The sequence below is a fragment of the Chaetodon auriga genome, chromosome 17 (genome assembly GCF_051107435.1).
Source record: "Chaetodon auriga isolate fChaAug3 chromosome 17, fChaAug3.hap1, whole genome shotgun sequence".
Taxonomy (NCBI): domain Eukaryota; kingdom Metazoa; phylum Chordata; class Actinopteri; order Chaetodontiformes; family Chaetodontidae; genus Chaetodon; species Chaetodon auriga.
In genome coordinates this window covers 4,789,765-4,812,500 of record NC_135090.1, presented here as the reverse complement: position 1 = coordinate 4,812,500, position 22,736 = coordinate 4,789,765, and the positions used below count along the sequence as shown (strand labels likewise).

The 22,736-nt window shown below is 40.7% G+C and overlaps 1 protein-coding gene across 1 annotated transcript in view; it reads left to right on the top strand.

The window, feature by feature from the left end:
• pkib (protein kinase (cAMP-dependent, catalytic) inhibitor beta) overlaps window positions 1–20,840 on the top strand; it is a 21,302-nt gene extending 462 nt beyond the window's left edge. The window contains exons 2-3 of the mRNA XM_076755192.1: window positions 17,597–17,748; window positions 18,860–20,840. Of these exons, the coding sequence (XP_076611307.1) occupies window positions 17,607–17,748; window positions 18,860–18,942 (225 nt within the window). The 5' untranslated portion in view covers window positions 17,597–17,606 and the 3' untranslated portion in view covers window positions 18,943–20,840. The remainder of the gene's footprint in view (window positions 1–17,596; window positions 17,749–18,859) is intronic.
• Window positions 20,841–22,736: the final 1,896 nt, after the last annotated feature.

The window sequence follows — 22,736 nt, the reverse complement described above, 5'->3', positions numbered from 1 at the left end:
AATTTATTATATATATCTAAACAACAGGAGCTGAAACAACGAGCTATCATTTGATCAGTTTACCTGCCAGCAGCTGCAGGCTTGTTCAAATTTAGCACAACCCCAGAGCAAATGTTAACAACAGGCCGACAGTCGGCTTCAGTCAGCTCCAGCAGCCTGCCTGTCACCTCCATATGTACCCACAGCATCCACTGTATCAGCTGTTCAAATGGAAATGCTGCTGGCTCCCAACAGAGAGCTCTATGGCAGCCGGATTACTGAAAGGTGCGTAAACCGTGACCTTCACATTGTGAGCATGACATGGTGAACTGAGAATGAAAACCATGTTGAGGAAACACCATCAGTGTCCAACTAACATGACATTTCAGACGTTAAAACTCCTGAGAAGATTCTGTGATAACATGAGAAAAGGGTGTTTTGGAGCAATATGACTTAAGCCTGCAGTTAAAAAGTGATCCAGCTGGTTCAGTCATTATCATCTTTTGAAGGCCACATCCAAGCGCAGCATTTTCTGCTAGAAGCTATTCAGTGTTTTAAATGTGACCACTCTTCATTCCTAAAAATAATCTGGCACTCAGAGCATCACACGGTCCTTAAAAACCAAAACCTGTCATGAAAATAACATTTAGTACACCCAATTAACCGATAAATAAGGTTATATTAAATCTGCTAACCTCTTACAGAAACTGTCCCTGAAGTAAAAGATGGTAAACTGTGTGTGTGTGTGTGTGTGTGTGTGTTTTAGCTCGTTATGTCCTCATCCTTCAGAGAGCATCTCTTCCCATTCAGATGAGTGCCAGCTCCACGTGTGCGCAGAGGCCTTGAACGAGCCTCGCTCTTTCTGCTTTGGTGAACGTGGAGCAGAAAATGTCTCGACCATAAGACCCCGTGAGGGCGTCTTTGTGCCGTGGTTATAATGCCGCTCTTCTCCAATGTGCTCTTCAGTAAATCGTCAGTGCGTTACACAATGTCAAGTAGGGAAAATGAAGCAAGGGTCTGCTGGGGCGCAGGCGGCTCCTCCCTGTTTTTAATATCCCTGTTAGCTCCGGGGCACTTCCTTTAATTTTGAGATTTCACTGCATGTTAATTACATATCCGCGAGGTCATTTTCGAACATCAGTCTCTTGTCCTGGTCTTGGTTCAGTGGCTGGCTGCTGTGGGGTTTCTGCTGTGTGATGCAGTGATCACCTGTCAGTCAAACAGTGTGGCTAACACTGGAGCTTCATCTGCCTTTGATTTCTTTGTGTTACTGTGATTTATGCCTTGGTTTGGTGGCCTTTCTGCTCAGCCTCTCCCTGCTCATGCTCACGTTTGAGTTCTTCCTTTGTTTGTTCAAGCAAACAAACAAGCAAAAAGAACGGGATCATAAAACGCTTTACTTAAAAATTGCTTGTTTTTTATAAATTAGCTGTACTTTTTTACACCACTGAGATATTCAGCACTAACATTCGATGGAGTAAAATGGATCAAGCGCGACTTTAAAGCTGCAGTAAGTTTTTTTTCTTTGTTTGGTCACTTGGTCGCAGGCAGCCGACTCTGCTCTTTCACCACCGGGTGACTCATCTGACTTCCTGTCATCTGTTCTCCCTCTGCATCCTGCACTTTCTTGGAAATCTTCATGTCACTGTGAGTTGTGCTATGACAGCAGACAGATGACGACATCACACTGCCGCCATCCACCCATTCTGATGGTGGAGGACTGGCTGCTCGGTCGTTTATCGCGAACCTGAACAGCCAGAGTCAGCCTTATCGTGATCTTTTATAAGGAACAAAGGCTGCCACTGTAATCAGTAAACAGGTAAATGCTCTACCTATAAAATCTGTTTAATCTCCAATGGCCTCAACACGACTGAGCAGCTTATCTTCATCAGCCGTGACACAACACTCTCCCTTATTAAAGAGCCAAGACGGACACGTTAGCTCTGTATTCAAGTAGAGTTTGACAGTTTCTATCCATGTGATACAGATATTTCTGCACTGAAGCAGTCGAACACTGATATTTTGCCATTTGCTAATCAAAAACCTCTAAAAATGACGACGTTTGGTGCTGAAATACAACGAATTGCTTAGTTGATTATTGAAAGCAACAATTTTCATGAATCATAAAAGTTCTTCATCCTGCCAAACATTTCCTGGTTTAAGCTTGTCAGATCAAAGGTGAGGCTGCTTGTCTCTGTTTTTATCATTATGACTCGGATGTCTTTGGGTTTTGGACTGATTGAGCACACAGTGAGACTTTGTCTTGCATTATTAGCATTCATTTGACCAGAGAACTGTTGATGCAATCTGTGTTTATTCACCACAAATAACTAATGCACCCATTGTACAGCGGTTAGCTGTGGCCAGCTAGCAATGTACACAACAACTGTGTGTGTGTGTGTGCTCATGTATTACTCACATTGTGGGGACAAAAACCTGTTTACACAGTCACATTGTGGGGACTCACCTTACTTGTGGGGACCTGGACCTAAATCATTACACTTTGCCTGTGCTGTTTGTGTCACAGCTCAGTCTCTGACAGATATCCAAACGCACCAGTCTTTGAGTCACTGGCCCAGTTTGTTTGCTCGAGTAAAAATATTCTAACACATCTGTAGACAGACAAAACGAGCAGTGTCAATGTCTGGTAGCTGTGATGGACATTCTATTTTCTGACAATTTCTGGACTAAAATATTAAAGACATAAAAAATCTGTGGAGCATTATTCCATCTATCATATTAATGGCTCCAACCAGCTGCTGCCAAGCAGTAACACCTCTCTCACAGCTGCTTAATTCATGTCAGTAAGGCTGATTGTTTAACTTCAGTAGTTTTTTGGTACTGGCTGAAATGTGTTCAAAAGCAGTGGTCCCTGATATAAATCATAGTTTTGCTCCCCCGGTGCCAGATGTCTGAATAACTGCCCCCCAGTTGTGAAATGGCAGTTTAGTTCCATCATTGGGCCATAATTTAATTTCAAATTTTAAAGGTATCTGTGACATTTTGGTGTCCATCCTCAAAACCAGGTGTTGTGTAGCATCAAAAAATGTCCAGGTGTTACCAGCCCTGCACATCCCTGCTGTAGACTTGACGAGGAACACGTGCTGTTTAGGGTCTTTTTTACATCTTCTGTCGGCCATAAAAATGCCATTGAAGGAAAGAAACGTGTTCTTCACTTTTGAAATGCGTCTCTTTGCTGCAAGATAAACGACCGCCAAGTGCCACCTGTCACTTACAATTTTGGCACCCGGCACCAAATTCAATTCCCATTGACTGCAGGCCTCACCACTTTGGGGATGGAAACAATAATTTCCTGGGCCAAATTCAAGTCATTCATTATTCTTCTGCATCGACCAGTGACCTATAAGAGTTCAGTGTGAGCCAGTGTCCTCTGTAAAGCTCATTGCCCTTTACCTTGACCTATGGCTGTCTGCCATTTATCTACATCTACTTTTATCTCTCTGCCGTCAGTCAATTTTTTCCCCACCTGGGTCTGGAGGACATATAATACACTGACTATGCTTTACGGAAATGTAGAGGACGGAGGTTGATAATAGGATAGGAGGGGACCTGGTTCCTCAGAAGCAGTGTTGGACTGTTCTGACCTCAGTCCTCTCCCTGCCCATTTTCCCAGCAGCCCAGCCTGACGAGAGGCAGGGAGGGTGGCGGTATAACTCAATAGACTTTCTCCCAGCCCCAGCATGCCTCTGCCCGGCTCTATGGGAAAGGACTGTGGTTCGTCAATGTCATGTCTCCTGCTGCCAGCCTCTCCATACTGATTAGATGGGAAAGGAACAGTAGGTGAGATGGGATGGTTCCTCTGTGGAGACAAAGGCCTCATTGTAATTCCCAAGGCATCCATTCAGTCCACAGATCAGTGACCTTTTCAGTGTATCAGACCACACAATAGAATCAGCTGCTCTGTTTTCCCCCGTAATTACTGCGTGGAATTCCGTCTGCCCTAGAAACAGGCACAGCATCTCAAAACGGTTTGTCAGGCATCAACCATCTGAGGAGCTCACGCTGCTGATTGGCAAATGGAGAGGTTGAGAGGTCGCTGTTTGAATTGCATTTCAATGGGCACCATCAAACGTGGTTTTCACTGAAGGCGCCTCTCTGTAGCTGCACCTGGCAACTTCGCACATTTAGCAGCAAGAGGGGGAATGTTTGGACATTTTGAGTGTCATCGGTTAGAAATCCAAATAATCTCATTCAGATTTATGGTTGGTTTGTAGAGAAGGAGCAGAGAAGAGCTTTGATGGCTTCAACGCTGGCTCTAATATAGTGTGGCAGAACTTGAATCTGCACTAATCAATATTTTTCGTCACAACAATGGATCAAATGACTTCAATGTTACTGGTGGGTCTCATAATGACAAACACACATGGAGAAAGTAGAACTGGCTGATAATTCTAAGCCAAAGGGAGCTTCTTAGTCTCTTTTAGCTCATTGTTTTGGTTTTCTGGCCTGCAGATCAGATTTCATCGCCCACCAGATGTCTCAAAATCAGTGAATGCAGCTTTAAAGGTGCACCACGAGGAAACTCTGCACGACAGCTATGCAATTTAAGATGACACAGACAGTAACAATTGATTAGCTATTAGAAAAATACTCAGCAGCTGATTTGATAATTGATTCATTGGTTTCATCAGCTTGTATTTGAAGCAAATATAACCAAATATTCTCTGGTTGCCATCAATTTTGAGGATTTGTTGCTATGCTTCATCTTATGTGCTAATAAACTTAGTATTGGTGGGATGACACAGCAGTCTGATGCCATCATCTTGGGTATTGAGACAGTGAAAGTAGTTGTTTGGGAAAACCTTTGGATTCTCCAGGAGGAGCTGAAAGAAGTCTTTAGGGAATGGATGTCAGGCCTTCTCTGTTCGTTTTGGACCCTGTGTAAATGTTGTAAAATGGCAGGATGAATAGATGATTGGAAATTCTACTGGTGGAGATGAAATCCTCTTCTGCTTCAGCTCTTCTTTTATCCCCATTGCTGAGTGCAGCTTTAATCACAAACACAACACAAAAGCTTGACACTTGTGCTGATGCAGGGTGGCAGTGTGTGTGTGTGTGTGTGTGTGTGTGTGTGTGTGTGTGTGTGTGTGTGTGTTTGTGTGTCAGCCGATGCCCCATTTGCTGGGGTTGTTGTCGGAGAGTGCCAGAGGCCCATGGGTGGTAGCCAGCGTGCAAGAGCAGCGCGTGCAGCTGCAGCCACCCAGGCCGCTTCGCTGTGGACGTGCTTCGGTTGGGAGAGCGCCTGGGGTAGAGGACGGCCTCAGTTACACTCTTTAAAACTACAGGCTTGTTCTGAAATATTGATGTGACGACGGCACACGCTGTCCTCCCGGTGTCACACATGTCCGATACATGTGTGACACATGCAGTATGATACTACTGGTTTTGGATGGATTTTGTGCTGAAACAATTTGTAAATCGACAGAAAGTGATTTGTCACAATATTGATAAAATATCTATTCTCTGCCTGCAGCTTCTCTGATGTGAATATTTCAGTTTTTCTGGAGGTAAATTCAATATCAATGTGTTCTGGACTGTTGGCAGGACGTTTTTAGACTAAATTCTGATTAATTGTCAGATTTATTGGTAATGGAAATAATTCCAGTCTGAGGAACAACTTGGAATGTGTCAGATATTGAATTCTTTGATGGAATTGTTCCTGATGTTAATCAATAATGTTGTTCTTGTTCAGCTGCTTCTTTTTCAAAGGAACTGGGGTATCTTTTTGATCTTCAGTATTTTCAAGAATTCATCTGAATAATGATTTATATGTTCCACAATAAATACAAGTTTTGACTGTTTTCCTCAGACATGAATTTTTGTCAGGTTGGAAACTTTTCCTCTAGTGCTTCAACTCCTAATGATAATAGTGACATTACAGGCTCTTCCATTGTGGTGAAAACCTGTGATTAGAATCAACATAGGCTGAGTGTGAACATACACACAGAAAATAATAGATACAGTGTGTAATGACACAAAAACACGAACATATTTGATAGTTATATTTTATGGCTCTGTCTCATTTCACTAATTCATCATGCTCTGCTGAAAAGTTGCAGCCTGAATCATCGATTGTTCCCTCTTGTGCTCCAGTATTTTAGCACAGCACGTCCACAAAGTTGAGGAACTCACAAGAGCTAGATGAAAAAAGAATGATCAAAACTGATGCAGCAAAGGCAGAAATATCCTGACTGTGTTTTCCTGATAGAGCTGCATCCTACACTTCCCATAATGCAGCCAACAGTGTCATTGTGTTCGACCCTCCCTGTCTGATAAATGGCCATGCTTTCCAAACTTCAAATGGGGGGCATGGATAAAATAACCCTGATGACATCATCTGGGACGTTAATGTTCCATACAGGCCACCGTCCAAACCTTAACACACAAACATTGTCTGTATTTGCCCTTTAAGGTAAAGTCTTTTCTGGAGCCGCCCTGCACCAGCAACATAACAAGAGCTGCTGTTCCTCGTCAAAAGTTAGCCAATAGAAATCCTCTTTCAGCATATCGATACATTTTCCCTCTCATTCCACCGTTATTTTCATTAGGCAGTGTTCCGTTTGTGTCTTATCGCAGTCATTTATCCTTAGTTTAATAATATAAAGTTAAGTGAGTCCTGACAGTCGTGAGGTTAAGCCAACTTGGGACAGGTAAAGAAAAAAAAGTGAATATTGTGATTAAAGTTACATGTCGGTAAGTGGTAAAAAATGATATCAATCATCATCAGTCTTTTTTAAACATTAATGAGATTAGTGCTAAACTTAGCTATTGTTCGTATTGTTCATGTCTCCTGCATAAACATGCAGCCAGAAGTCAGCACAGGCCTGCTGATACACTGGAGATACTGTGTATTTTTTGTATATAATGTGAGACTTAAAATAGAAAGAAGCAAAATGTACACATTTCACTACAAACATAATTAAAAACTGTGCAGCCTGTTAGAAATGTACTTCATCTTTAAACTGTGCTGTTTGTTGTAATTATGTCTTCTTTATTGTATTAAGTCTACATTTATTTCCAAAATTCCAAAGAAAATTATAATCATGGCAACCAGTGAAAAAGAATATATTTAGAAAATATTTTTGAAGCATTACAGCTTCAGACTGTCTCACACATGCTGTATCACACAGGTACGACTGCAGTAATTTCATTCATGGCCTGGAGTGATGTTTTTGCAGCATGTGCAACATGTCAGTGGCACCGTGCAGCCCTGTGCAAAGTGCTGTGATTGAACCAATGAGGAATCAGAGGTCACCAATCTAATCACACTTTCCCTCAGTCTAATTAGACTTACATCAATGCTAACACTGGTGTCACATGTGCAGCCGCCACAGGACGTCCTGCAGGGTTAGGACAGCGTGGTTTTGTCCTGATTGACCTTTCTAATGGAGCCCGTTGGAGGGCCTTTTGTGTCGGGTTCGAATTATCAGGGCTGAATCAGATAATGATGTGTAACAATCATACATCCCCAAAACAGTCCGTTCTTGCTCGACACGTTCTGTTCTTCAGATCGTTCCTGAGGCCTCTGCCAGCGCTGCTCACCAGCCAATTCTTTACGGCTCTCCGTCAAGTGCGCTAATTGCTGTAAATAGCTGGGTACTCTGTTGTTGTGATTGACCCTTCTGAAAAGCCGCTCAATCTGTCTCATATTTGCCAACATGGAGGGCGCTTTGTTGGCCTCATTATATATAATGGTGTGTTGTTGTTATTGCACATTAAACTGAGTTAATTACAGAGGGGGTGCTTCGCTTTTATGTAAGTGCTATTTGAATAACTGGACTGAGTAATTTGAATCTTTGGACTTGTCTACCAGCAAACAGTATAGTTCAGTGATATCAGCGAGTGCTTTTTGAGCTGTGGGTAGTTTCTGAAAGTGGGCTTTGAAGCTCGTTTACAAGGCCAGTATTCAGCAGATTGAGGCTGAGAGCTGATCATTGGGATATTATTAGTCATATTATTGTTTATTGTTTTTGAATTCAAAAAATGAGTGACCCTTCGCTAAGCCTGCCACGTGAAGTTTACAGTGATAGCAACGGCAAATTCATCACTTGAAATGTGCAGTGCTTTTTGAAACAATACGTCTCCACTGTCACACAGAAGTAAACTGAAGCAGGCTCCTGATTTCGAGCCCTTGGCCATCAATGTTGCCGGCTGAAACTGTTTGCAGAGTTTATCAGCTGTTGCTTGCTAGTCGATTAAGGACATGAGTTAGCTGAAAACACTGTCTCAAGCTGACTTTTTATTGTTTCAAGATCATTCAATTTAAAGAAAGAACCCCTGTGAGGTTTTAACACAATGGCTGTATGCTTACCTTGTTAGAAAAGAGCATTAACCAATGACTTAATGCTATGGGAACGAGTTGAGGCTGGAATTGCTGGAGTTTAACCGTCCAATCAAATAAAGAGCTGGATGAGTTGTTAACATTAGCTTAGGCTCTGACACATCAACCCTGACAAGGTGGAGGTTCCAGTCCTGTACGGAACTTTTTCTAATGTCACCTGAAACCCCACAAATGAATGTCATTAGCAAATTATGCTCCTTTAAACTTGCTAACATTGCTAACATATGACCTTAGGCCAAATGCATTTCTTAGAATGTTGCTCTTGTGTTTTCACTTTGGGATATTGCAAACTCTTGCTTTGTTATGTGAAAAATCCAAAGCTTGACAGACCTGCTCTGCCTTGTTTGCTGTTGCTAAGAAAGGTTTGAACAATTACTGATGGGGGAAGGTGTGTAGCAATCAGTCAATTAAGTGATTCCCCAAGAATTTCACACAAATTCAGATGAAAGTCCTCAGAGAAAAAATGTATATCACCACAGGACACTAAAAGTAATAATACTGATAAGAAGAATGCTAAAACATGGCCGTCCATCATCTTATTTGAGACATGGGTGATTCTGAGAGGTTGATTTCTAGTAAAAGACTTTCATGTGGACACATTTTGCCCACCTAAAGAATAGTCTGGATTATACTGTACATGCACGGACCTGTGGCACAACCCCATGATGATTTCTCTCTCCAAAGATCCCCCCAGTCAAATGATGTACAAAGTAAAAGCCTCTACTGATGCGTTTGTGTCTGCGAGTCCTGGCTTGTGAAACATGAAAGCAGGCAGCCATAGTGAGAAAAAGGGCTGCGCGGATCAGCAGAAAAGACGGGAAGATGTGCCCGGGATGTTTGCGAGATCTGAAGGGAGGCTGTGATCATGCTGTCTCATTAGATCAGTCTCAATGCTCTGCCTCTCTCTCTCTGTATCGCTGCTGCTCAGGAAAAAAAAACAAAAAAAAAAACAGATTCTTTTCAAAATCAACTGCCGCTATCAGTCGTGCTTCACCTTTCAGCTTTTGTGCATATGTATGACCTTCTGTGCACCTGTTAATGTGAAAATGATGAACGAAGCCGACGCATTTCCTTTCCTTCCATTTTTTCTGTCGCTGTATTTCGCACTTACACTGCATACATCTTATGTCACTACATTTTCACATCAAAAATGCTGCATTTTTCATCCATCTTTCTCCATTTAATCCTTTCTAATAGTGTTTTTCCTAAGAGTTCTTGTGCATTTCTGCATTATTTTCATTGCTCATACCTGCAGCAACAATCCCAGTCTCCCCAAACTTAATGCTGACATCAAATCTGATGTTATCATGACAAAAGACAGCTCCATGAGACAGACAAAAACAATACCAATGCAGCATGAAGATGGTCTGCTTCTTCCCTGGCTCCCCTCCTCCACTATATAACCGTCTTTATAACAATGGTGCAGTTTCCATGGCAGCTAGAGCATGTTAAGCTTTAGGATAACAGTGAAAAAAGTGGGGAGAAGGACAGGGAATAATCACAGGGTATGAGGGACTAAAAATAGCGAGGGACTTAATCCTAGGCATTATTTATTCATCTGAAACTTCTCGTGTCTGCGCCGGCTGTGTAAACATCATTTCTTCTGCAGTTCCTTGTCAGGAGGGGAGGCTGTTTTCTGACCTAAACCCCCATAATCTTAGTGACTGACTAATACCATGACTAAAGGAAAGGGGGGTACAGTCACAACACAAAGGCAACACACTCTGGATGGACATATATGGGTTGGATTTACTCTGATGAGGCTGTCTGGTGAGATACACTAGCTCTGGATTACTGTAAGCAATCTATTACTATTATTATAAGATGAGGCACGAGAGTTAAGAAGGCTGCATAATAGAGAGTGAAATGAACACAAAACTATTCCTTTGTCACTGAAAACCATCCGCAGTGACAACATGCCAGCTTGTAAGTAAACATCTCTCTAAATGATGCCGTACATGACCAGGAAATGTGATGATGTTTAATTCTGTCATCGCCAGTTCAGGCATCAAATGCACAGACTATAGTGACCCTGTAGTTTGTGCAGTGACTGTAGCTGCATCTCTGTGTCTGTCACACTGCAAGTGTTAGACTGATGAGAAGCAGAATAGAGGTCAGCCGCAGGCAGCAGGCAGGGCCAGGCTGCATAGCCCACAGAGCTGATATCTATCATTGTCTCTTGTTTGGAGAAAAGAAAGCTTCGACTGATATGGCTGTTTGAAGGCCATCACCAGTGCTGATATGTTTGCACTGAGGCTGTCAGTTGCTTGTATTTTGTGCTTGTCTTTTGTATGTTTAAACAGATTCCTAAGACAGATTTTAATGCTTAAGACAAATCCAGAAAATTGGAAGTACTACTTAATTGAAATGGCTAATCCAAACACTAAGATCTTATGACACTAAAACTGTCATTTCTGAACAGTGTGCAACATTTTTGCAAGAAGTTTCCTGGAAAGAACAATATTATTTTGAGCAAATAACGGGAAAATCGAGACAGCGTTCATGTGGTTCAGTGTTCTTGACTTCCAGTTCAATCTGAGTGTAGCCTGGAGAGTCTTTTAGTCAGTGTGCAGTGGAGCTAGGCTGATATACTGACTGATATTAGCTTATTGGAGGTAGCAGTAGCAGTGTACTTGTTTGCAGTAAATAATAAGAGTAATTAGAGATTGCAGCACAGAAATGCTGAAAGAGGTTTGAGGTCATTAGAAGATGTCACCTTTACATCGTCTGGCCACCAGTTGAAGTAATCAATTCCAATTGATTTTTACACTGTCAAATGTCCTGCTCAGTATGTATGTATGTACACACAAACCAAAAAATCACTTTGGGGCCCACAGCTAGATCATTGCTATGTGCTGATGTTAAACAAAATACTATCAGCCAGTGTATCAAATTTGATTATTGATATCTGCACGGCCTCAAATATCCAGTCTCAGTCGGGCTGTAGTCCACAGCATCACATCACACCACAAGCAAGAATGTGACATTTGTCTACGTACAATTCAGTATGAAGAATAAAGTTTCCCATAATAAAGAGATGATAAATGAATATATACTTGGGTTCCACTCGAGACATTCTACACTTTTCCACATCTCTACAAGACATTCTGAAGGTTTGCTCACTAGCTTTTAACATGTTTTCTGAAACATTTGACAGAATGCACGGCCTTCAGTGAATGGAACTTGCTTGGTGTCATCAAATGACCTGCGTAGAGAATTTTTCTCCATGGGAGTTGATGCAAGTTCCATTTGATGAAGAAGGTCATGAGATACAGTCAAAAGCTTCAGGAAACAAAATAGGGAGTGAAGTGTATTGAAGTGACATTAAGAATTTATTTAGAATAAATGCAACTGAGAAATTGAATAAATTAATAAAATATATAATCCTAATCTGTTTTCACATAGTTCTAGTCATAGTTGTACACATACAGTACAGCCTGATACTGATATGTTTAAAAACAGTATATAATAACAATTCTGTGAGCAAACAACAGACTGTGAATGTAACCCTCGTGAGATGGTCTCACTGAACTCTTCATTATCAGCTTATATGCACACCTTACACACAGAGGTGTAAAAATCTCATTATGAATTCAGTATGTTTCACTGGTGTGAGACTCTTAATGCATTTTCAGTCCAGCAAGAATAAGGAGTGCCTGCATTTCTCTTCCATTATGAAGTCTGCAGTATTCGGCTTTTTAAAAAATGTTATTTTTTGGGTTTGAGCACTGACATCAGAGTTTTCCTGACCCATTTACAGAGTGGTTTTCTCAGTGCTTTGTCCTGGTTTATCGCTAAACATAATGCTGTTCGTAAGTGTCTGCAATCACTCAAGGAGATGGAAATGCAAAACACATGTCACATTATTTCTGACATATAACCACCAACTCTAATGGACATGACATTTTCAAACGTCTTCATCCGTGCATTTTTTTTTTTTTTTTTTTTGGATAAACAGGCACATCCTTGAAAGCTTCTTTTATGCAAGGGAACTGTCTACATGCCAGAAATGACCCATATATTGAATTTTATTTTTGATAATGTACCTGAAACCAGTAATCTGACCAGTGTTTTCAGAGTACTAGCATTTTTTGATATACATTTTCCAATTAGCATTATAATTTAGCAAAACCAACAAAAATGTTAAAGCTCCTCTATGTATTTTAAAGTTAATAATGGATCAAATGACTAATGGTATTGTGAAATTGTGAATTGTGTTTTGGTTCACTCTCACTGTTTTACTTGGTGTCATCTGTACATTACCTGCTCAGCACCAAACAGCAGACAGACACAGTTAGCCACCAGCTGGTGAACATAATAGCGCATGTAACAGTTACAGCAACAGATTTTTTTTTTTTTTTTGTCAGGAGTCGGTGGAGACCAAAAAGGAGCTTAAAAAATCAGTTAATGGTGGTTTAACAAAATACACAAGAACTGACTATAAATGAAGAGTATTAATAACATCATATAACAGTTCATGTTGTGTTTTTTGGGAAAAAACAGTTTATAATCCTCAGTGTAATATATTGAAAAAAGGTACTGAAAGTTGTGTGTTATTTTGGCGTGAGTATTGTACATTTTCACACAGCACGCTGGCCAAATTAATACATGCTCCTTGACATTTTACAGATTGCACTCACGTTGCTTTTTAAGAAATGATGGAGAACTACTGGTAAATGTAAGTGCACCTCTGCAGCTCGACATATTATGTTTTGGTGGTAGAAGGTTGTTGGAATGACGACGAAAACCACTTCTAAACCTTAAACTTAAGTGTTGCAAGAGCTTCTTAAGTTATAAAGTGTACTGAATAGAGGAATGGATCCTGACTCTGTCTGGAAGGTCTCCAGTCAATTCAATAAGATGTGTGTTATTTGTGGATACTAAAGGATTATTTACTTGCCAAGTTCTTGAAGAGAGCTCGGTGATGACATTCTCAACACACAACAGACGAGGCGATGTGTCTGTGTTGGTTCCATGTTATTGAGCTCTCAGCATCTCTCTGTTTGTTGCTCCTGCTCTCTTTCTCTTGCTCTGTCCATGGTGCTGAAAGCTTCCATTCACTGTTGAGACAAGCTTTCTTGCTCAGGGTCCTTGCACTTACATTTTCATTTAGAAAAACAGCCAGCAAGGCTTCTTCTGAATAGAGCCGCTCTCACCGGCATTGAGAGCACTGTGAGGTTTGTGATTAGAGACAATACATTGTGCTGTTCTGGTCCAAATTACCCTTCAACACTGAATGTGATGGGCTGTATAGTTCAGAGATACAACAGACCTGCTCTGATAAACACATGGGTGAATGGGGCTTTTTCCATTTGGATATATCTATGTCCAACTGTCAAGACATGAGGGGATAATGTCAGCTGTGTCGTTATTTACATAGTGGCCACGCAAGACAGAGCATGTTTCAAAGACATACTGGGTAATTTGTAGGTAAATTATAGAGGTAACTGTGTTTAGAAATAGCCCAGGTAGCAATTTCCAGCATTCATTAACTTTTATTTAATTGCAGAGCTGTCACATGTTCAGGCAGCCATTCGTCCTCTTTTTTTTTTACTCAGCATCTATGCATCATCTCTGTGAACAGCCCTCGACCTCTGACAGTTCTTCAATCAAAAGGTTTTTTATAACTCTACCTTGTTGCGTAACATACCTGCAGCTTGTTCCCGTGTCTGACTGAGCCGGCGCAGGCTTCATAGTATCTAGGTCAATTTTCTTGACAAGATAATCCCATCTAAACTGTTGTTGGATTACCAGATAAAACAATCCTGCTCAGATGATCACTCACTGTCTGTTTTAATCCGATGGCTTAGTGAAAGTTACCAAACAGATGTTCTAATTAGGGCTGGACAAATGGTTGTTCAGCTGTTACTGACACTGATAGTTTTGAATTTAAGATACGTAAAGTCAGTGTTTTGCATTCATGTTCCATTGTTCTTATTTACCTCATAGAATACAAAACTCTAAACTACAGTTAAATCATCACTGGATGCTAATACAAAGCAGCCAGTATTTTTTAGCTGGGGAAACAGCTTCTGAACAAGGCATCTTCCAGTCTGAGTTCTACCCCTGAAGAAAATCATCCCATATCGCACTGGAAAGCTGTCACATCAGCTGTTGGTGATCTGTACTTAAACAGAATGTCAACATAGACCTGACAAAACAGCAAGTCATTATTTCAGCCAAAGTCTAAAGTGGTTTTAATTATCCAGATTAACAGACAAATCCTTGCTTTTCATTCATAATCAGTTGTTCAGTTTGACAAGCCTGTCAGATAGACTGAAGCAGGCGGGAGAGACATGTTGTGTGAGGTGTCCTTCCTGCTGCTTAGCCCTGATTAGACTCCTATTGTTGGACTTTCAGCTGAACTGCGGCCACTGAGCCGGGACAAAGAGCGGCTTTGTGGTGTGCAGCAGAGAAGGCTTCCCGGAAAGCCTACTGTAAGATCCAACTGAAAGGCCATGTTGAGTTGTTTAGCACTGCAACGACAGAATAGTTCACGAGAGAGCACTCCAGTTCAAAGACCTGAAATCGGAGTGTTCACACAGGCCGCTGAGGCCTGATCCTTTGTATTTTTATGTGAGTTTGGGGTGTTAAGCACCAAAGGGGAGTTCACAGTCAACAAGTGAAAACATACTCATGGTGGATGAGGGCTGTCACTGTTTACTCAGAAGTCAAAATCTATGTTCAGAGAGGAGAAAATATCATCAGTTTGATTTCACAATACTGGCTGTGCCTTGTACTCATACAGGTGGTTTCCAGAGTGCAGAATTCGTCTGACCTACTCGACCCATTCATTATGACCAACAGCAACTGTTAAGTGAAAATTTAGAGTTGGAAAATCGAGATAAACATTTGCAGCACTAATTCTCCAGTTGGGTGCTATTAAACACAAAAAGATGATGTAATTAAAGAACTTCAGTCAAACCTCGTCTATTTCCATTACACTTTTGGACACATTTTTGGATGGAAACACGTTCATACACATTGTTAATGTTGCTAATGTTGGTGTATTTGCTCATGGAAAATAGCATAAGGAAGTAATGTTTGGAAGCACAAATGACATGGTCCTATGATGGACACTTTGTTAGCTGACTCCAGTATTTTTTGACTAGGTACATTTAAACTTGGCTACTTTGATCCCAACAACATAATAAATTAATAAATACCTTAGTATTTTTTTCCCTGGAATTTTATTTTTGGCGTGGAAGTGTGGAAGGCTTTGAAACACTCTTAGACATTTACATGTGGAAATACAAAAACTGCAGAAAGCATAAGTGAACATCTAATTGAAGTGATGAAATAAAATTAGAAAAATCAAAATAAAATGTGCAAAATAATTATGAAAATATATTTATTAAACTTTTTGGTTTCAAAAAATGCTGCTGGTGGTGGGGGCTGCATTGCAAGGACCGTTTTTTAATCCTGGCTATGGCCTTACTCGGAATGTGGTAAGGGCACCACTGGCAACACTGAAAGTGCAATAGTGTTTTGACACTGTTGCCACAAATAATGTGGTAAATTTCAAAACAGAAGCTCATTTCATTTGATAATATATTGAGGCCCGAACCTTTAATCAAACAAAGCAACACAAAAGCTCCAGTTTCGTTGTGTTTGCATGGCCTTGCCCCTTCCACATTACAAGTGCAGAGTCATGGGCTTAATTAACAGCACGTGATTTTGTGAAAGTGTTGTGGGAATTGCATCTATACTCGTGGAATTATTAAAAAAAAAAAAAAAAAAATAGGCCACAATGCACAGATCTGGCTTATATGAGCTCAATGGCTAAGCTACAATAGAGCTTGAGGCTAACAGATGGCCAACCTGTGGCCCTTTTTCTGGAGATCTAGATAGCATGCGTGCAGCAAGTGTGTATCTGTGTGAGTTTATAGCTGCAAGTACAAATGACCTCACGTCATTCCTTTGTTCAAAGGGAGCGATGGGAAATGGGACTGTTCTCCACAGAACGGTATGGTTATTTAAAGTGAGGCGGTACAACAAAAGAGGGAGACTGAGAAGAGAAAGTGAGATAGTGAGAGAATGGATTTGAGTCATATGTTTACCTGTCAGTGGCGCTTTTTCTTTGTTGTTGCCATAGCAACAGCAGCTCACTGTGTATAGTGTGTGTGTGTGTGTGTGTGTGTGTGTGTGTGTGTGTGACAAGGGATGTAATTCTGCCTGTCACCAGTGTAGCCTAGAGCTGGCTCCCCAGCTGCTGGTTGCCATGAGACCAGACAGACACATCCTCCGCTCCAATGATAAATCTTTTCTCTTGACGCTCATATCACTAAACAGATTAGGTACATTTTGTTTGAGATATGTCAAGAAAAGTGGCCACTGCTGTGCTCTGTATTATTCAAAGTGTAATATAAAAATCATCTCAAAAGTATTATCATTAGAATGTCATTAAAATTACCAGGGTAAACACAGAGGGATGAAATAATATGCTAATTAGAACATTTCAAATGTAGGCTACTGGGAACAGAGCTTAGGTACTGTACTGTACAGGGGTTTCCTCATACCTGCTACAAGACAAAAGCAAACAGACTCATTTCAATAGAAGCAAGAACTGAAACTCTTGTAACTTATGTCAGTCTGTTATAAATCAGAGTAAGATGCACATCATAATTATTCATCATTACAACAATTCTGCTTCTTATGCTATTATTTATCCAATAAAGTAATTGGACATGCAAAGCAAATGATCCAGTGATGTATTTAACTCAGCTAATGCTAATTCAGCTAATAACATGAGTTTCCTTGAAAAACAGCCAATAATGTTACGTTAACTTGAAGTCCCTTCTCGTTAGCTTGGCAACACATGGGTTTTTATGTGCATGCTAACAGGACAAAAGCGAAAAAAAAACGTATTCATGGCTTTGAGTTAAAGAGGCTGAACCTCATGCAGTTTGTTCAAATGTGCCTTACTTCAAATGCACACACACAGAATTCAATATTATTGCAATTCTGTTTCTTTTGCTAGTCGCCGTGTCGAATTTACATTTAAATATAGTCAATTAATGATGTTTCGTCACATGCTAGCTCTGAAAGATAGCTACTGAATTTATTGTGAAATATTATTTTTAAAAGTCAACACTTAGTACTTTAGTTTACAAATGTTCATATTGTAACAAACCAGGAGCTTCTCTGAGTCCTAACTGTCATAGAACTGTAAACCCGAGTGGTCTGTCTTGTTGTAGAGCGCCATTTTCAGGGGCAGGCAAAAATGTAACATTGTACCCTCTTGTCATCATAAAGGGGTCCTGAGATGACGGAAGTAGAGCCCGTGTTGGACTTTGCCTCCTCGGGCCGTTCGGGGAGAAGAAACGCCCTGCCTGACATCCTGGGCTCTCCGGCAGGCGTAAACCCTGGTGACCTGCCTCTTAAGCTGGCTGAGCTGTCCCTCAAAGGTAAAGTGTGCAGTGTTTTTTGTTTTTTTTTGTTTTACATCTTTATAATACTGAGCACAAGGCAGACTTGAACTGTGATCAACTTATGAACTGATATCTGCAGTGTAAGTCCTGATATTGTGCATGGATCAAGATCTGTCAGATTCTGAGGACTTTACTATGTCAGAGGTTGCCTGCCATGAACTTTTGTCTAACTTAAACAGGTCAAATCTGGTTGTTGGGACATAAATATATAGGCAGTGGCACACATTGGGAAATGATGTAGATGACGTGTCACTTCTAATTCAGTTTCAACCTCGGCCTGACACTGCAAGCTAGCCTGGTAGCTGAGCACACGTGGCTGAGATGTTTGGTCCACTGGTCCTGGTTCTGGTACATGTATGGCAGCCAGCTACAGCAATGATTAGGGACTGAAGGGTTGAGAATCCAGTGAAAAACATTCGGGCCAGGTTTGGGCTCTGTGAGTGAGTGTCACTTGGAAATTGGGTATAACAGGCTCATTCCATGCCAGAACCATCCTAAATCATTCATCAGGACTCTGGCATGAGTGTGGCTACCGGGCGTGCCAAATTTAGGCCACTGCTGGGCGGAGTATTTTTGGCTACATGGGTAGCAGGCAAATGAGCATGCTGCTAAATCAAATCTAATGGCGCAGTTTGTCTCGCATGTTCCAAAAATGAATGTACAATTCTGGCTTTGATCGCTCTCATTCTATCCTTACAAGTTTACAGCTCAATTCTGTTTCGTGCTCAATAGTTTTATTGGCAATTAACTCACAGCGTTTTGTTACATTGAGTGCCTGCAAGTGGAAACGAACGTGTGCCCAGTTGTTTCCCCATGATCGTGAAGCTTTGGACACCATGCATTAGCCCCAGGTGTATAAGAAAACACACTTCATTTTTTAATCAATTGATGTTACCCTACTTTTAGTGGTTTTGAAACTGGCTTCTTTTCACAACAGGAAAAATAAATAAATATAAGCACCAAATATGTGATAATCATTTAAATCATTGGTATTAATCAACAGCTTTGGACTGTCTAATTCTTTCATCTTACCCTTGAAAGTGACTTCAGCATGTTTGTTATTGTGCCTGTTTGCCTTTGTGGGCAGATGGTCCAGGAGGGGCCCAGTCACCCACGGCGGAGGAGCCTCCAGCACTGCCGGAGAGCTCAGAGGGAAAGGAGGGATCGTAGGGACTCGTCTATTCGCCTCTCCGGAGACCTGCAAAGATAACCTGAGAGACGGGATGAGGAACAAGATAGAGGGCGACCTGTGGGAGAAGGAGTGATTATCTGTGGAGAGTCAGTCTGTTTGCAAAGCAGCTGAGCCACGGAGGGAGAGTGACGAACCGACTCCCGAAGGAGTGGAGCCAGGAGCTTAGGACTGTTTGGCACTCAGTACTATCTGAAAGGAGTCAGACGTCACTTAGTTATGATCCAGTGGATGAGTGAGTGAGTGTGTGCGTGTGGACACAGGTGAGATATACACTCACCACAGACACTATGCTGATAATCAAAGGGACCATGACAGATTGAATACTGTACACTACTATTTTTATATGATTTATTTAAAACTAAAGAAAAACAGGAAGTCGTAAGTGGAACTGTAACATGTAGTTTCCTTGCACTTCCTGCTGATTTTTGTTTTACAGTGATGTGTGTTATTTTACATTAACAATAGCAGGAGGGAGTCTGAAAGCAGCCTGTAGTCATTGGAAGCTTTTTAACCCAGCTGGATGCAAAATGGCACAGGACGTAAGAGCAGCAGATTTAAGAAAACTTGGAAGTGTTTGTGTTGTCTTGCTCACTTCTGTATGCTTTTACACTAAATGTGTATGACCTACTGTATGTTTTCAACTCTGAGACTGTTGTACAGTATATCCACATTGTAAATGTACAGCTTTGACCCTCATCACCAGACTGTTTTGATCCTAGCAACAACAACAACAACAACCAGGGATTTGATCCTTTTTTTTTTTTTTTTGTGTCCATATGGTGCAAGGTGGTAACGTGGAAGAGCCGTCCATATCTTGAGACATTCCTTTAGAGAATAGTGTCCCACTGCCAGCAGTGTACGCACTGCTTCATTATGATACTGAGAAAAGTCAGAGATTTCCTTTTGTTTTTAGCTCAAGGCTGCTTTTAAGAGTCTATTCATTTTCCAAACCTCTGAAAATGTGCCTAGTGGCAGTTCACAACCGAAAACCTGTGTTGTGTTCTTTCTCTGTGAAGTACTGTTATTGACTATTTTGGGCTACTGATATTTCCTCAGTTTTAATAGGAGGTATCATAACACCTCTTTACTGCTTGAACTGTAAATGAAAGGAAAAAGAAACACTTTTGTAACATTCTACTATCCTGCATCTGCAGATCTGTCAGGAAAAGCATTCAGTTTTGCGGAATCTTCAGCAGGGCTTTTGTTTTTGCAGCGCGAGGCTCCTCGCACATGCTTCTTATAGCAACAGCAGCATATGCCCGCGGACTGGGCACGGGAGCAAGCATCGAGCAACACCACCACCACAATGTGTTTGGAGTGCACACTGACTGTGTGGAGAAAAGTCTGTTCACACTCATCAACACATAAGCAGAGCTGTGAATAGGATGCAAGACTGGGAGCGAGAAACACAGCGAGAGTCCACATTTGTCAGCTATCCGCTCACTGCTATTGTATATATACTGTGTTGTAGTATAACCCATGTGTCATACATGCTGCCTGTATGATTACCAGACTTTATTCACATACTGTACTCACAAAGAAATGATGTTCCGTAATTGTCTCTATTTGAAGATGTTTTGCCGGTGGCTGTGTCTTATGTGGATGTGTTTCACAAATGCAACAAGGAAAGCCTGATGTGCTGCTGCCCAGCCTCTGTTTCTGATGCGATGTTACTACTAATGCTGATGAGAAAGTGTTCATGGTCTATCTGAAGCTGTATGATCAACACTTTTTTGATGGTTGATGAATCAGAGGTGTATTTTATAGTGTCATGATCTCTAAGTGGTGCATATATTTTACTTAGCTGGATTGAATCCTATGTGTTGATTCTATCTGGTGGTGAAAATTGCCATTAAACCCACAAGCTTTACATATACATCTGTGTGTTTGAGAAGTGTCATTTCTATGGGCCCAGTGCTTGACCTACACATTTTGGCATACTGGACATACAGCATGTTGGAAATAAGGACAATATTTACATGGTATTATTTAGTAGAATGTTTTCAGTCACTCAAGCGACCGCTCTCTGTGGGAGAAAGGTCAGTGCACCACTTTGGTTGAGACTGAAATAGCTCAACTATTGGATGGATGGACATGAAAATTTGTATAGACATTAATGTACCCCAGAGGATAAAGCTGAGAATGTTGATGCCACGACTATTCCTCTGAACCACCAGCAGTTTAAAGTTTGTCCAACTGTTTCGTGTACTAATAACTGCTGAACTAAAGTCACTGCCAACAACCTCTGCTGTACTCTGTGTTCAGTGCTAATTAGCAATAATTAGCATGCTAACATGGTAAACTGAGGTGACTGTGGTAAACATTAGCTAAATATATAGAAATATAAATGTCAGCATGTTAGCATGGCCATAATGTGCATGTTAACATGTTGACATTAGCATTTAGCTCAAAAGCACCACTGTTCCACAGCTGCAAGTGACAAGCATAAGTAAAAAAAAAAAAAGTAAAAAAGATGTTTAAAGCCATTTGTATGTCCAGATGGAGCTGTGTTAAGTTTGATAAATGTCTTCAGGTGATGCAAATTGAGTCAGCATCAATGGGGCTAAGTTGGAAAGTAAAAAAAACTAAAAAATTATCCTTTCATGCATCCAGAAGGTCAATGTTTCACACATTATTTACAGGGGTTAGTTCCTCAAATGCTCATCAGATTAAATGGAGAAATCTGTAATCCTCAGATAGAACTCATAATGCATGAATTTTACTGAATGGACTTAATGAAGAGCAAGAACTTTGTAATAAGTGTCACTCACTGACATTTCAAAATGTAATGGACAAATAGCCATACAAGACTTTGTCCTCACCTGATGATGAATCCTTTCCATTTTGGACAAAACATGTTTTTCTCTAGTGTGACTCTCAGACCAAAACATTAAGATATCCCCATAAATAAAGATTGCATATTCATGCTCTCTTTCACATTCACACTCAGTCTCATATTAGCCCTGTCATGGATTAGTTGCTTATTAGCATGCATATTCGTAGCATATTGGCTCCTAGTTAGTCATCAAGGGAAAAATTTTAGCTAATGGCCTAGTAGGTGGAGAATATGATTGTACAAAATAAAGCTTTTTTTTTTTTTTTGGTTAACTACAAGTAATTATTCCTTGTTATCTTATTTTACCTGAATCAGCAGATCAGATAAACCCTTATGGAAATAGTGCAGTATTGAGGTATTGCAGATTTCATATGTAAAACAGTAACAATGTTATGCTGCTTACCACTACTGCTGCAAATAGAACTACAGGTTGATCACACAAGAATGGTCAACTAAATACAAGGTTGAGCCTGAGTAGTTTTTATGATGGCGGTGATAATGGTCAAGGTTGTGTGGTGGCTGGACTGGTGATGTATGAAGCTTTTGACAAACTGAATGAAAACCACACACTTTTCTATCTTTTCTGCTTATTACTACATAGCTCTATTCCATTTACAGTCACCATCTCTGGTTGAAAAGGAACCAATCATTTTTTTTACTTCTTGTAAAGTGTAATGTAAGAGCATTTAAGGGGCACTTGAAGGAAGCACAAGGCAGACATGCCTGTTTCTCTGCCTTCCAGAAAAGCCATGTTAGTACACTGCTGTTACATAATGCAGCAGTACCTGGGGGTGAACAGCAGATGGAGACATTCACTAAATTATCATTCACCCCACATCATGCTTCTACAACGATGGGAGAATCTCTTTGTTATGTCTGCTACAAAGAAAATGGCTGAAATACAATTTTCACAACTATTTTTATATGAATACATTA